This window comes from Homarus americanus, unplaced genomic scaffold (genome assembly GCF_018991925.1).
Source record: "Homarus americanus isolate GMGI-L3 unplaced genomic scaffold, GMGI_Hamer_2.0 scaffold54302, whole genome shotgun sequence".
Classification (NCBI taxonomy): Eukaryota; Metazoa; Arthropoda; class Malacostraca; order Decapoda; family Nephropidae; genus Homarus; species Homarus americanus.
Window position 1 is genome coordinate 85,248 of NW_024751286.1, and position 17,160 is coordinate 102,407.

The window sequence follows — 17,160 nt, forward strand, 5'->3', positions numbered from 1 at the left end:
ATATAACACTGAATTTCCATAAAATCCATTTATATGTTAATAAATAAAACTTAAAGCAAGTGTAGAAGGCCGGCTTCCTCAACAAAGAGAGGACATCTCCTCCCAGCACCAAAGTGTGAAGAATACTTACATGATAGACAATATTGGCTGTGGGATCCAAGGGATGATAGATACAGTAAAAAATGAAGAGGAAGGTGCACAACACCATTTTCTTTGTTTACAATTGACAAATACAGAAAGACTGTTGTGTGTGACAGGGCGTGCTCAGAAAATTGACAACTTCTAGAAAATTTATGGAGTAAAATTACGGAAAAAAGTGCTAGTGAGGCGCCGCCTTAACCTTCAATAATACAGTACCTTGGTTTATCATGATGCAAATCAAATAAAATAAAAAGTTTTCAAGACAACTGAGTCAAATTTTTTTGCATTATAGATGACTGTATGATCTTGTGAGGGAAGCTTCCAGAAAGTACCAAAGTGTGAGTGGAGTTCCGCTGTCCATCAGTTTCCAGCCATCAGCCGTGCTGATAGGTCCTATTTGTCTCTTTATTTCCTCTCTCTTCCTCCACACTATTAGTTGTATCAAAATTCCAAAGCCACCATTATAAAGCTCATCAAATTCTACCTGTACAGCTCTATAAAATCTGACATATGATGCTGGGAATGCATGTAATTTTTTTCTTTATTTAGAGTGAAAAAAATAATCTTATTCTCAACTTTGCTTTTTCCTGCTGATGTTGAAGCCAAAATAATAGCAAACTCAGTGACATAAATCATGCAAACAAAATATATTTCTTGTGGGATAAATTGGCCGCAGAATGAAGATGACCAAGCCTCACGAGTGGTCGCGTGTCTTTTGTTGTGGTCACACACACTTAAAATATTTTAGTGTATATGACAAGGTTAATGAATTGACTTAAAATAACAGAAACCCATTGTATGTTAGGGGATACTTGTACAATAATTTATTATTTTCTATAAAAAAAAAAGCCATAAGTTCTGAACAAAAGATGACAAAACAATTCCCAGGCTGGGTAAGTTGATACCCAAGAATAGAGCCTAAGTGGTACAGAACAGGTAGCAAGTCAAAATATCATAAATCAGGATCATTATAACATGGGACTCCATGGGATGCATTTTCAGCCATTCCAATACCCACAGGCATCACCAGAAAAAATCCTACACTAATAATATACATAAAACGATTAAACGAGACTCACTACACCATTAAGAACAAGCCTGGTCATCATTACATGTCCCCTTTCAAGGATAAAGGGACCTCTTGTAGGTGGAGTGGAGTCGTCACTCTGACTCCCACACAGCCTCTGGGGAGTCTCATGTCAATTCGTAAAGTCAAGCTTCACCTCCAGAGACATGGTTTCCTGGGTGCCTTGGCCTTTCCAGACATTTTCAAAATTGCATTGCTCACTTCACAATCAAAAGCACTTTGATATTGATACTAAAACAGTTTATTTAGCCAGAAAAATACAGATATACAGAGTGGATAATAATAACAATACAGTAAAAGTCCAAAAATCCGGACCACCGAGAATCCGGACATTTCAATTTTTTTTTTTAATAATTGAGCAGGCTTTTGTGTGTATGTGCGCATGCATGAGCGCCACAGCGACAACAAGCGACCACACGGTCGCCACTTTAAAACGAGCAATCAAACTGTGACAACGTATGTAATTTTGAGTCCTACTCTTTCCATTTACAAAGTACTGTACAAGCCCATAATTATGGCTCCTAAAGTAGATAAACTTCGTTGTGTGAAGAGAAAGAAGAACACGTTGAAATTGAGTGACAAACTTGAAATAATTAAGAAACTAGAATGTGGTGTGAGCAATACTGTTCTAATGGAAACATACGACATTAGAAAGTCTACAATTTATGATATAAAAAAGGCAAAGAATAAAATTCTAGAATCCACAGCTTTTTCTTTAAAACTGCTTGTTTTGATAAATGAAGCATGCTATATTTGCTAATGAATAAACTATCAAAATGTACCTATTCATCTCTTCTTTATTCCTCCTTAAATTTGAATTTTAAAAGTACTGCCTGAGAATCCGGAAAATCCGAAAATCCGGACCGACCCAATCCCAAAGCAGTCCGGATTTTTGGACTTCTACTGTATTGACATGGCTGAGCCAGTTGAGAACCTGAGCTCTCTTAGTGGTACTTTTCACAAAAACAGAGCAAACAATGATAATGTTATTGTGGCTGACACTGCTCACATCATGTTCACAACAACAGAGACAAAGCACTTTACAGTTACAAAAAACAAAATAAAAAATCACTTCACAGTCACAAAATGGAGTACAATGTGGACATTAGTGATGTCCTCTAACTGTAAGGTAAAAACCAAAAAATAAGTAAAAATATTAGTACAGACCGGCAATCGTTGAGTGACACCATCACGGCCGTGTGCGATCACCATGGAACACAGCTTGGTACTGTAGTGCACTGGGTGGCCATTTGGTGGCACACATTTGACAACAACCACAAGTCAACATGTGTGTCTGTGCAAGAGTAGTGTTCATTTCCTTAAGTACTTATATGCTGACCTAAAGGAAAGTGTAGTTGTAAATAAGTATAAATGAGGGATATTAAACCAAAATGTACTTACTCATCATCTGGTAAAGGTGGTAAATCAGACACAGCAAGTTGAACATCAGGGTGAGTGGTTGTCAATATTTCACGGATGATACTTACAGCTGACTCCTTAACAGCTGATGATGTTTTTGTGAGTGGTAATAAACTGTCAAGAAAAAATGAGAATTACAAATACTGTAATTTTTAATGGAATCCTATTAAGGCTTTTTAACCCTTTCAGTCTAAGCCCTATTTGCAAGGAGATGCCTGACCTTATAAATTAGTTATTCATAAAAGTATAAAATAATAGTAAGAATAATAAAGACCTTTATTAGCAACTGTAGAATTCTGTTCTGTTTTCCTCTACATAACAATAATTTTGGCACTCGCACAAGGTTGCTCTCCCCTCTATCACCATAGTGATGACTGTGGAACTCTGAGAGTAAAGCATCACTGCTGGTGATTGTATGGTATCTAAAGTATACAATCTGTGGCAACTGAAAACACCTTTGAAACTGGGGCAGAAAAAAAAATTGTATGACACACTTAGAAGTAGGACAGTCACACACATATAACACCAGACATAGTTAGTATTAAGGGGTAAAAATAAAATATAATCGGTTCAAAATATATGGACCAAAATCTCAAAAACTGTATCCAATAAAGGTGGATTCTAAACCTAAAAGGAGGCAAGCATGATACTGAGACCAGACAGGGCTAGTCAGTGCTGCTAGCTATGCAGTAGACTTAGCTAAACAAGTTTGTAAGAGGTGGTATACAAAAAGTTACCATTAATGATACTAATTGAATTCTCATAAAAATTACACTCTTACTTATAATTATTTTTCATTCAAATAACAGGAAGTAGTAAAGTGACCAACAACAGTAGCATGGAGAGAAGAGAACAAATTAGGCACACAGAACCAACGTAGGACAAGTGCCATAAATGAAACAGAGAAAACAAAGTTAAAGAATCTTCAAACTACCATTACTATGGAACCAGTGAAACTATTAAGGTGGCACATTATAGCATTGTTAGAGCAGATTTAATTGACACTTCAATTCTGTACTCCTCAAATGTTGCAGCTAATATTATTCCAACTACTACTGTTTACCTGTGTCTGCCCATTTCACTGTATCAATTCCAAATAAATACGAGGTCCGACACAAAAATAACGAGACACCCTATAACTCGGGAGCCAAGAGAGGGAGGGGAGGGACAAACAGATGGTTATGGACATGTTCTAACCTGTCAGTGTGACAAGGCTCAACTCGATCGCTTCACTCGGTACAAATGGACGCGTGTTGAAGTATAGACGTGTTCTTACGCTCGGTCGGAAAATGTCGGACTGCAAAACTGAGCAACGAGTTAAAATCAAGTTTCTCGTTAAACTTAAGAAATCCCAGACGGAAACTTTTCTATTATTGACCAAGGCTTACGGTGAAGATTGCATGTCGGGGGCACGAGTTTTTGAATAGCACAAACGATTTTTGGAAGGCAGAGAAACCGAGAAAGATGATGACCGCCCAGGCCGTCCACGCACAGCAGTTACCGATGACAACATTGAAAAAGTGCGAGATGTGATTAGAAAAATACGTAGGTTGGGTGTTCGAGCAATAGCTGAGAAAGTTAATTTAGACGAGGAAAGTGTTCGACGCATTGTAACAGAAGAATTGTATACATGACAAAGGTTTGTGCAAGAATGGTTCCAAACACTATCCTAACACTTAAACAACATAAATATAGTGTTAGGACAGGCCAGGAATCCAATGCTCTGTTTGTTCATTTGAGGGTTAATAAGCATTGCGTTGACTGGGATAATGCCTCCTCAATATTACCTTGTAATTCAATTGACAGTAGGAACATTATAGAATCTAGTCTCATTAAACATACCGAATCAGTCAACATGAATTTGAGTAATGGTACGTACAAACTGGATAATTTTGTAATTAAGAAGATTTGTAACCAGGTGAGAAGGTTGGGTCATCTTACCCTCTGACCTGACTACCGACTGCTGCGGTGCTTTTTTGAAGATTAGTAGGGTCATTACCTAATACCTGACCATTGTGGACTTGATCTCACCCTCCTCTGTATATATACACCTTGTTTTGTACTTCTCCTTAGTCTGTAATAGTCAGAAATTTCGGTATGACATTTAGAGACGTCAGAACAAAAATAACCGATCTGAGAAACAAGAAAACATAAGTAGGCCAGGGTGAAACCCCCCATACCTCATGGCGAGTCAAATAAGCGCAGGCAACGCCCCCAAGCGCGGTGGAAGCATTTTGAACAAGGCCTATATGAAATTAAATGTACTTTATCGAATTAATGTAGGCAAGATTCATGAAGTTAAGGGACTATTATTAAATTTAAAGTTATTGTAGATCGTTTCTCAGTCTAAATATGTTACGTGTGTCCCAAAGAAACGATTATTTATGCAGAAGATGACGTCATTGGGTGAGGCAGGCTTGCCTTGAGGCATGCCGACGCGTGTGATCGTAGGTCGATTATGTCGTAAGTCAAGGAGTAGCTGTACTGTATATATACTGTATATGTATGTATGTATGTATGTATGTATGTATGTATGCATGTATATGTGTGTGTGTGTGTGTGTGTGTGTGTTGGCAATATAACTTTTATCTAACAGTTACATGACAAACCCTATTAAAGTATTTGTTCTCATTATGTAAGTATCCACGACCATACTGTAACACCACACCTATCTTTATTTATTCTTTCAAGCCCTACACACAGACTGGCTGCCACTTATTCTCTCTACCTGCTTCACCAGATGTATTCTACTATAGTGGTCCCCTTCTACAAGAAGACTTCTAGATATCCACTTGGTTTACCTTTTCTCCATACAACGCAGTGTCCCACAACACCACCAAGTTCATCCCCCGACAGCAAATTTATTATTACTTGTAATATAGGACTCCCTCAGTTGTTATGTACACCCTATGAATCTGATAACACAGAAAAACCTAATTTAACCCCATGCATTTGCAACTACACAAGTTTGATGTGATTCACAGTGAGGAAAGACTCCAAGGTGCTTAGGAAGCAAATAACAGAGGATACAACACAAAATTCATATTTACTTTTACTTGTTTCTAATTACTGTACTGAATACCATACTACATGTGCCAAAACACTGAGTACAGTGTTAGGGAGTTAAACCGGAATCGATCTACATAATTTAAAAACTGTACATAATGCAAAATTAATTAACAATGTGAGCATCTGGTGAGGTAGAGATGGGTTGGAAAGTCCAGAAACCAACACCCAGTTTCTCTATTTGTTCTGCAATTCAATAAATTACTTTCTTATTGTTTGGTGTACAACCAAACCTCTAAGTATCAAGGACTTCTGTATGTACTACACCTTAATTTGATTTTTCATTATGCTACCATACTCTATACATAGCTGAGCACCTCTGTTACAGCTACCAACAACAAACTGTACTTGATTCTTATATACCAGTCACAAGTTGAGGCCTCAAGGCTTCAACCTTTCAACCACTAGACTTACTGACTATACAAAATTGCACAATTATCCCTAATATAGATTCTAATACTAAAGGTAGTACGACTTCCGAGAAACAAAGCATTTACCGTGCAAAGAGAGATGGAATGACTGATATAAACGATCCAGGGCAATGTTGTAAGGCACAGCAGCACACCGTCTGTAAGATGCTATTGCAATAATCTGAAGAAAAAAAGAGAAATATATAAATGCAGGTGTACCGGTATATATATATATATACACACACACACACAGTGGTCCCTCGGTTAACGAACACAAATTGTTCCAGAAGGTCGTTCGTTAACCAAAAATTTCATTAACCGAAACCATTGTTTTAATGGGATTTTGGGTAATTGGTATGGCTCAACCATTACCAATATATTAATCAAGAATAGCCCTACTTTGAATGTAAATAAAAGTGTTTATTGTATTCCATGCAGCAACTGTAATGGAAATTATGTAGGACAGACTGGGAAAGCATTGCAATTCAGAATTAAACAGCACAAGTACAATATTAGAACAGCATCTGAAAGCAGTGCTCTGTTCGTTCATGTTAGGAATAATAATCATCCCATAGATTGGGAAAACAGCTTAGAAGTGTACAAATCATCATGTGTCACAGAAAGACTTCTGGTTGAAGCTAGTTTGATTAGGGAATTAAATTCCATAAACCTTAGTGAAGGTCTGTACAAAACTGATAATATGTTACACAAATTTATGTCAGTGGCCCAAGGTTAAAAATGCTTTGAAAGCATTTGAGTTAGATGTAGGATAGATGATTAGTGGGTCCCATATTTTTTACCTGACTTAACATGACTAGTCACGTCGCTCTTTCTCTTAAGCTCCTCTGTGTGTGTGTTGGTGTGTGGATTAGTGGATGTCATCATTATGACCTCAACTCATGCTTAATAAGGTCACCCTGTGTATTCTTAAGCCTTTCTCCATCCATGTAATTCAGTTGCCTCTGAAGATGTCTTGGATAAAGACGAAAGCTAAGGTGCTCCATTGTTTTCCTTTTCCCTGTGTGATTTTATCAAGATTTATCTTATCAACGTTTTCATTGTGGATCTACATGAAATATATATATATATATACATACATATACACTTTTACTCTTAAATCACTACTGTAATGTGATACAGGTGATTAATTTTTATCTCTTGTGCAAAATATATGACGTGTATATTCAAATTATTCACTGTCTTGCAAGGATTTCAGAATGCAAATTATATTCTCCTAATTTCAGTCTGTGATATTATATAAGATAAAAACTTAAAGCTTACTGTATAACCACCAAACCCTTGCTGGGAGGGGGTGACATGTTTGACAGTTGGCGCCGAAGGTCTAGTGAAGTATTTATTTGTCTATTTATGTCCTTTAGATTGAGTTTTTGTTTTTTGCTTATAAAATGTCATAGAAGTGACCTGGGAGAATATAATTTACATTGCTGGAATTCTTATAAGATAGTGATTAATTTGAATGTAAACATGCCATAGTTTGCACAAGACAAAAATTTTAGTTATCATTTTGTACATTATTCTGATTACATGTACAGTTCAGCTTTGTCCTTAGGACAGTGTGTGCATGTAAATGAGTTTCAATAAATGAGTCAAAGATATTAGTTGAAAAACTTTATGTAGACAGAGCTTGGATGGCTAAATTTTAGAATGACCAATAATTTTAATATAAAAAATACACAAATATTAAAGAACACAATTTTCTTGATATTTACTCCACTGAAAACGAATGTAAACATAGAACAGATTACTGAATTGGTGGACTATCCCATCAGCCCATCAGCTGATGCTCACAACAAAACGTGTTTGTCGAAGGATTTCGTTAATCAAAGTTTTGTTCGTTAACCGAATTGAAGATCCTTATGGGAGGTAATTCGTTAACTGAAATTTCATTACTCGAACCGTTCGTTAACCGAGGGACTACTGTATAGCAACTTTTTATAAAGATCTTTTTTATATCGCGACTACCAAAATTATCGAAATTTTTCTATATACAGCTCCTCCCCGACTTACAACAGGGGTAAGGACCCAAATCCAGGTCGTAAGTCGATATGGTCGTACAGCAAGTAGAAAATGCATAAATAATACATAGAAAATCTAAAATGGGTGTCTCTTTTTCTTCTCAGCAGCACAAAACTCTCACTTTTAAGCTTGCCAGCCATTTTAAAGTGAATTACAAACAAAAATTTTGTCTGTGCACCGACGTTGGGACTCGAAAATACGTAATTTGACAAAATTTTGGTACGACCGAGACAGGTCGTAAGTGCGGGCGGTCGTAAGTCGAGTAGGTCGTAAGTCGGGGAGGAGCTGTATAGCGATACTTCATTTATTTTGCAAAGGAAATTGGGCAGGAAATATTTCAAATGTACCGCCATGGCAAATAAATGCGTTATTTGCTCACCAGGGGCGCCACCGAGACCGCCCACCCACTCTCGCCCGCTCGGTCTTTCTGAGTGAGTGACAAGTAAGCAGCCGACTGCTGCAGATTACGACTTCTAGGGTGAGTGTAAATGGGTTGCTAGTGACATGAAAAGTGAAGTGAGGAAAATGGAAAGCTTAATGGAAATGATTTAATACTGTAAGTAACATTTTTGGTTTGTTGGTTTATGTAGGCTGGGATTGTCAAGCGAGGGTGGCAGTGTGGTGATGGTGCGTCAGCTGCCGAGTCTGGTGTTCCTTGATATTGATATTGAAACAGCCTGTTGTTCCCGAGTCCAGTGTTAGTAAGAAAATAAACTCGTTAAGTCAAGTTTATTCACTTTTAGTGGCAGCCAGAACCTAACCCCATTTTCCCCATTGATTACATGTAATTATATATATATAGCGATTTAGTATATAGCGAACATCGTTGGACCCTATCTCGCGATATATCTCGACCCTACTGTATATGCAAATGGTGGATGTATTAAACAATCATTTACCTTTCCTTAATAGTTTTAGCTGTATTTTTTCATCTAGATAGTACAGTATACAAATGTTGTTTGATGTAGTAAAATTATTAATAACATAAGAAAGATATGTGCTATAGCTTATGAATGCTGGGAAGGAAGATACAGAGAGTTGAGAGTTTGTTTCACCCTTAATTTGTTTTACCATGTAGGCCATTACTGTACACCTGTGATAATATTCCTTAGGTTTTTGGGGGACTTGTTATCAGTACAGTATTTTATATAGCCACTATAGCCATATCCCCCTAGCTCTCTCCCTACCACTCCAGGCCAAGCTGTCAGATATGTTATGGTTATTTTTAAACTCGTAATATCAGGTGATACAGTATAGTCTGCATTTTTTACCGGGTTACATGCACACACAATATTACACGTAGAATATAAAAATAAATAAATTATCAGTCAAAAACATAAAAGGGAATAAACCTTCTTTGTGTTAAGAGTTCACATTAAGCAGTGGAGAGGGAAGTGAGGGATCTCGGCTATTCTGAGCTGTCTCTCTTATGTAGTGAAACGTTTGACAAATTTCATTGTCCAGCAGCCAAATGGCAATACAGTACAATACTGTATAGTATTTTCTTATTTATTGGTATTATTTTTAATTATTCCTCACATTTATTGGTAGTATGTATAATATTTTATCTTACTTCACATAGGAGTTGGTAACTGGAGGGAAATTAGTTTCAGAAGTGGTAACACTGTTCGTGATAACACTGTTCATAGCATCAGCTGTTGTGGTGGTGGTCACAGTCAAGACTCGTTGGTGTTGTTTTGCTACAAGTTATACATGTCTAGGATTATACCAAGTATTTCTCAAAAGCTGCATTGAATTATAGGTTGACTTAACAATGAGTAAAAGGAATATGTTCTTCTCCTTCATTAATCTGTGTTGTGATGCGGCCTGAGCTGAGCCGCTCCACAACAACAACAATGACCCGCAAGATACCAAGACATTGTTTTGAGTTTTTAAATAATTTTTTCCCCACGATTCATGTCATTATTCAGGTGTCTGGTGCTTGGGGTGTTTACTGTATATATTCTTTTTATAATCACCGGCAAGGACTTAACATACAAAATATGGGTAAATCAGTAAATTTACGAGAAATTTCAAACCTTCAAGCTTAAAATATTTTAGTTGCACTGTTTCATCCATTCATACTTCAGGCAATCATTTAAACCTATAACTCCTGGGGCATATCACCTACATCCCAACACACAGCCGGAGGCATAACACAAATGTGTATGTAATCATTGTATACAGTAATGTTGTTACATTATTTTACCCCCCAACTGGAAGGGGATTACATGCACCTCTCCCTAGTCTTAAGGGTTAACATAACTAATCCATATCATTACACTCTGTTTTGAGAGGAGAGTTCACTCTCTTGATCTGAAAGTGGCAGGCAACTTCAAGCTGCACACTGGGAAAACTCTCTCCATGGGTCATGATCTTCAAACTCCTTTAAAAAAAAAAAGAATGCTTATTCCTATCTCTGGCAACAAAAGCTGTTTCATAAGCTCAACCTCTTTATTCTTAGTCTTTTATCATACTCTACATACCTGCCAAATATGGAGCCTTTTCCAGGATTGAAGAGGTGTAACATGTAAGACAATGTACCAAGATTCGGATGATGTAGGCAGACACAGACTTCAGTTTTTCTTTTAAATGTGGCAATATTGAGCGGACAACAGCAGCCACAGATGACAGAGCAAGACGAAAGGTGTAGAGATCAGTGCTTCCTGCCAAGTATTCTAGAACACCCTGAAGCACTTTATGTAGTTCAACTTTTCTTGATGCCAAAACAGCAACCAAAGGGCAATCCTAGATATATAAAAAAAAGAGTAATTATTGCAGTTATTTATTCATATTTATGTACGTACTGTATATTTCCAATGTGTTCAGAAAACTTGTGCTAGAACTTCTCATTAGCTTTCAGTTTACATGCAGCATCAAAATTGAGTGTCTAATCAATGAACATGCAAATGGAACAAATATAAAAATCAGAAAAGGAAAACAATGAAGACTGAGGCATTTTTCTTAAATGAACTTTTTCCTGACTTTTAATGTAAAATATAAAAAAAGGTCCTACAAAACTCAGATTTGATGGGGGAGAATCCATGCACCAGTCCCAAACAACCCCTACCACAGTGTATATCAGTATCAGTTTCCATGAGTCCAGCAAACTACAAGAAAATAAACTTTTACAGTGAGCCAATAAGTTGAGTGTGAGAGAGAAGAAAACTAAAGGAGATTGTACATTTATTGATAAAAACAGTCCTGTACTGTATCAGAAAAAGAGTAACTCGAGCAGTTAGAAATGCCAGACATAAATATTATACAAATAAACTCCAGTCAGCATCAGGCGACGGTAAGAAAACCTGGAATGTCACAAATTCTATTCAGAACAGGAACACTCAGCCTTCGGCCCCCCACTAAGCTTTTATGATAAATGATTCAGTTGTAACGGAAACCTCCCTCATTGCCAACCACTTCAATGAATATTTTATTAATGATGGCAAAAATCTTGCAGAGAACATCCATGATCACCATGAGGAATTTAGAGCCTACCTGCAAAACAGACAGCAAAATGAGCTGTTCTTATCCCCAGTCACAGCTGATGAATTACTGGCCATCATAAAAATGTCCATAGATGCAGCAGTAGGCAAAGACAATATACCAATGAGCATCATTAAGAAAGTAGCCCACTTATTACTACCTGTTCTCCTACACATTTGTAACTCCTCCTTCACTAGTGGTGTCTTTCTGGATAAACTGAAAATTGCTAAAGTTCACCCGGCATATAAAAAATCTGGGGACAAAAGTCTCTTCAAGAAGTACCGCCCTATATCAGTCCTCCCAGCCTTGAGTAAAATACTGGAGAAGCTAGCATGTAGTTGACTAAATTCCTTTTGCAATGCCAATGACATCTTTACAGACTCCCAGTTTGGATTTAGAACTAGAAGGTCGACTGAGAGTGCTCTGCTATCCTTTAATAATGACATTTTAAACTCTTTTGATGACAGTCAGGTCACAGTCGGTATATTCTTGGACCTCTCGAAAGCCTTCAACCATACCATCCTCCTTTCAAAGCTTGAACATTACAGCATTAGGGACCTGTCCCACAACTGGTTTACCTCATATCTGTCCAACAGGATGCAGTGTGTCTGCTATAATAATCACCAATCTGACTCCTCGCCAATCTTGTATGGCGTCCCCCAAGGTTCCATTCTCGGTCCAGTACTGTTTTTGTCGTACATAAACGATTTAGTCCACGCCAGCTCACTCATAAAATACAACTTATTTGCAGACGATAGTAATCTCTATGCCAGCAACTCAGACCTCCATTCCTTGATGAGAACTATGAACACTGAATTGACTAACGTCAGGACCTGGGTAATATGTAATAAACTGACCTTAAACCTTGAGAAAATCCACTACATGATCTATCACAGAAGGAAAAACTTACCCCCAGACTTGGACCCCCTATACCTTGATTATACAGTCCTCAAATGTGAACAAAATACTAAATTCCTCGGAGTTATTGTTGATGAGAAACTTAACTGGAGAAACCACATACACGCCATTCACAGTAAAGTCAATAAACAGTGTGGTAACATGTATCACACTCGACAGTCACTCACTCTTACAGCAATGAAAGAAATCTATCATGATCTTGTTTACCAACACCTGATAGGCTTCAGTCGGAAATTCCCTGAAGCATTGGCACCAAACAATAGAATGAGACGGTCTTTCATGGGTTTATGCCCAGGTAAAGAGGCTTCATCTCTGGTGATGAATGTTCTTTTGGGCATCTTTTTCCAAAACAGCCCAGTTTTGTCCACATTGAACACTTGCTGTGGAAGATAATTTTCTTCATCCACCAGTTCTTTAAACTCCACTAAAAACTTTGCAGCCCCTTCCTTATCAGCACTAGCAGCCTCACCATGCCTAACTACACTAAATATGTCACTTCTTTTCTTAAATTTTTTGAACCAGCCTTTGCTGGCCCTAAAGTCTTCAAATTCTGTGCCTCAAGAACCAGGTTGATCTGTCTTTAAATGTTCGTATATTTCCCTGGCTCTTTCACAAATAAATTCAGTAGAAACTGAATCACCTTTCATCTGTTTTCCCTAATCCAGATGAGAAGTAACATCTCTGTTTCTGCAATTAGGGATCTACCTTTAAACATTATGGTAGATTTGTCTCACTTTCACTTCCTTGAATTTGTCTTTCTGTGCAAGAATTGTCGACACAGTTGTCGCTCATTCTGCTGTGCTTGGGCCTCAAGATGTCCTTGTCCATGGAGAACATGCGCTCCACGGCAGCACTAGAGGGGGGTGGGAGTGTTGTATTTGATGAACAACTCCCTCATGGCCTTGTTGGGGAAGGTGTCCTTGTCGAAAGTAGGGCGGCGGGCGCGGCAAAATTTTTCCTGGTCGTCTTTATAACAAGATAATTGAAAATTGAACTTGGAAAAATAAAAAATTTCAGAAGTTGACAAACAAATTGACGCTTGGCGCTTTGCTCGGGTGAAAAGTTGACTGCGTCACCTGTAGCGTTACCTGCCCAAAAAATTGATGGCGTCAGCGTTAACAAAAAGTTGCCGCCGTCCATTGACGGCATTAAATTAACGGCGTCAACGTACAACACTGGTCATGGGCATGAAACCGTGGATTACCTTGCGTGCCGGTTCCCCGTAGTTCAGGCCCAAGTCACTCAGTCGTGGCTACACAACACTGCTACATAACATATTACAGGGCACAGTTGCCTTAAAGTTCCTTTATCCTATGTGGTGATATTTATGTAAATGTGGGAGGGTCGTAATAACAAATTTATGAATGAAATGCTAGCAGTCTTGTGACAATGGAGCTGATTGGTGGACAAGTTTGGTGCTGGACATCAGGAGATGGGGGGAGGAGGGAGCACCCTGCCCCAGAAAAGTAAAATTGTAAGAGTTACCCCACCGCCATTCTATTGTGTTGAATATCTAACGCTCCTCAACCCAAATTTGGTATTTCAGGACGGTTCTGAGCACACCAGTGATGATGATCCCCACCGCTGGCTGGTACATATTAATTATGATCATTATTTACTGGGATTTCTTCATATATGTTTTATTTTAAAAAGTCTTATCACTCATATAGGTATTTTCCTTATGAGAAACACCTATGTGTGTATTGTTTACACTGAGTTTACATTGCCAAGCAAAATTACGACTAGGGATATTTTCCACCAACCAGCTTCATCATTAAAAGACTACTATGGATTCTTTCATAAGTTTACTCTAGTATTGAGATATTAACCATAAACATCATCACAGCAGATAAAGGACCACTCTTTGAGGAAACTGTATGTTTACTTCCTCTATTGTTTGAATCTTATCACAAACAGGTAATTTCACCGTTTCACGCCCATTTATTCAGCCCCGACTCTGACACTGTGTTGCCACATTTCGTACCCTACCCCTTACACACTCCAAGGCTGTGGTACGTTCATGTGGAGACAACTGTAGCTTCCTTTACCTACCCTTCTACCTTCTGCTCAGACCTCCAATAAGTATGTTTAATTCTCATTCTTCAGAGGTACACAGCCTGAATATGTTAAAAGTTATGGTACCTTATAGTAGCCTCCACCATAGAAACATAACATAAGATTAAGGATAGAGTAGGGATGAAAACTTGTGATGCATGACATAGTATAAAATATGTGCATGATTATGAAATTACCTGTGTTTAGTGAGGGAGATCCTGCTCTTACAACAGTGAACAACATATAAGGAATAGTTAACCAAATAGTTTCATTATAATGTTTCTCAAATTTTGTTCAGTTTTCATAAAAACTTTCAATTCTCAAGCAAGTCTTGCTCAAAGACAAGGAATAGACTTTATTTAGATATATCAAACAAAAAACAATGACAGATTTGTAATGTCTACTAACCTCTCCAAACCTTTCCCCTAAAAACTTCAAAGTGCTGTCTATCACAGCTGGAGGAAAGTGAGGAGGGTTTGGTTCAACAATCACTTCTTCCTCCACCATGGGTTGAGGGTTATGTACCAACTTCACTAAGGAAAGCATCATGTCACCAACATGTTTCTCTATCATATTGATGAAGTTTCCTTCTCCAAGAGTTTTCTTAAGTAGTACATATTGTCTTTTAGCAGCTTGGATCTGTGGGATAACAAAGTTTAATGTGAAACAACATTTGAAATTTCTGACAAAAGGTAAGTACTGTAATACCAAAGAAGAGATTCTAAAAAGAAAAACATGGAAGTCTGTTTTCATTTCTCTCTAGTCAACACAATATCTCCTTTAATGGCTGTTTATGAATCTGTCACCTGCAGGAAGGTACAGTACCGGTTTATTCCCCTGGAAAAGATCAATATGCCAGGGCTTTTCTTGACTCAAAGTTCACGTTTGTTCAGCTTATGTATAGTTAAATCTCTTTATACGATCTCCCAATCTACGATAATTCACATTAACGATGCTGACATATTAAGACTACTCCCGTATATGTAATGTAAACAAACTTAGATTAATGATATTCATCGTCCTACCAACTCGCCATATGGAACGCATCACTACACTTCATTTGTCACCTGAGGAGTCACCTACGCAAACGCTGCCTTGTGGCCATCTGGTGAACTACAGTCCAGGCATTGTTGCTTTGAACTGAAGTGAACCAGGTGGCCGCATAGCAGTGTGTGGGTAGACAGCAGCTGACAAGTGCAGTATTCCATGTTCCACGCATCAGCAATTTTGGTTAAATGGTGACCATCGTTCATGCGAATTCTTTTTATCATAAATAGGTGGGTGGTCTTGATACATCACCTTCGATCAAGCAAAATATCATATATAGAGAGATCGTAAATCAGGATATACCTGTACAGTATTTCTATTAATAAAAAATAAAAAAAATGCCAATACAGTGTATATAGTTTTGAAATAGTACTGAATATTAAATGATCATCTATCACATTTCACACAGGTAGTAATAAAAGTCTTGCTTTAACTAAGTATTCTAGTGCAGTGTAATAATCCCCACCTGGACTAATTGGATATACAGAATTTTAAGTATGATACCTTAACATTGTTATTAAACATTCACCCCTGTGTATTAAGATAACATCTAAAACTTCAATTGTATAGTACATTCCAAAATATCCAGCTCAGACAAGTTCCCCCATTCTATATAAAGTTTATATCTACCTCAAATGTACATTTCACTCAATTTGTTTAAGAAATTATATATATATATATATATATATATATATATATATATATATATATATATATATATATATATATATATATATATATATATATATATATATATATATATATATATATATATATATATATATATATATATATATATATATATATATATACATAGATCCACAATGAAAAAGTGGATAAGATAAATCTTGATAAAATCACTATATCCATTGTTTCTTATATGTGATTTTATCAAGATATATATATACTGTGTGTATATATATATATATATATATATATATATATATATATATATATATATATATATATATATATATATATATATATATATATATATATATATATATATATATATATATATATATATATACTATATATATATATATATATATATATATATATATATATATATATATATATATATATATGAAGAAAACTTAGAAAAGTATGCATACCTTTACTTTTGATAATTGACTGAGGAACACTTCATCACATTCAGCAGCAATATATGGGAAAATGTGGGCCATGAGTTTTGGGAAATTTGTTTGCAAGAGTTCGGAGACGTTTCTGCCCAAACTCTGTGCCAACAAATCAGTGTTATCATTCTGATTGCACTCAAACAGAACTGGGAGTAGAACATTCCTATTCTCATTGAGGAAGTCTTCCTTACTGGTGTATTCTAAAATACTAACAGGAAAGTCTGCAATATCATGATTATGCTGAAGCCACTGTGTTACCAGGTATGGTAAATGGCGATGCATCAGCTCCTTCAGTGAAGAGCCTCTGGAGACTGCCACTCTACAATGAGAAACAAATATTATTGGAACAGCTCTGACA

General features: G+C 36.9%; 1 protein-coding gene across 1 annotated transcript in view; it reads right to left on the reverse strand.

Moving 5' to 3' along the window:
* Window positions 1–17,160, reverse strand: part of LOC121854586 (serine-protein kinase ATM-like) — a 134,334-nt gene that overhangs the window by 58,922 nt on the left and 58,252 nt on the right. Inside the window, exons 26-30 of the mRNA XM_042349271.1 lie at window positions 16,779–17,121; window positions 15,025–15,255; window positions 10,647–10,908; window positions 6,211–6,304; window positions 2,630–2,761 (exon numbers count right to left, since the gene is read on the reverse strand). Coding sequence (XP_042205205.1) covers window positions 2,630–2,761; window positions 6,211–6,304; window positions 10,647–10,908; window positions 15,025–15,255; window positions 16,779–17,121 — 1,062 coding nt within the window. The remainder of the gene's footprint in view (window positions 1–2,629; window positions 2,762–6,210; window positions 6,305–10,646; window positions 10,909–15,024; window positions 15,256–16,778; window positions 17,122–17,160) is intronic.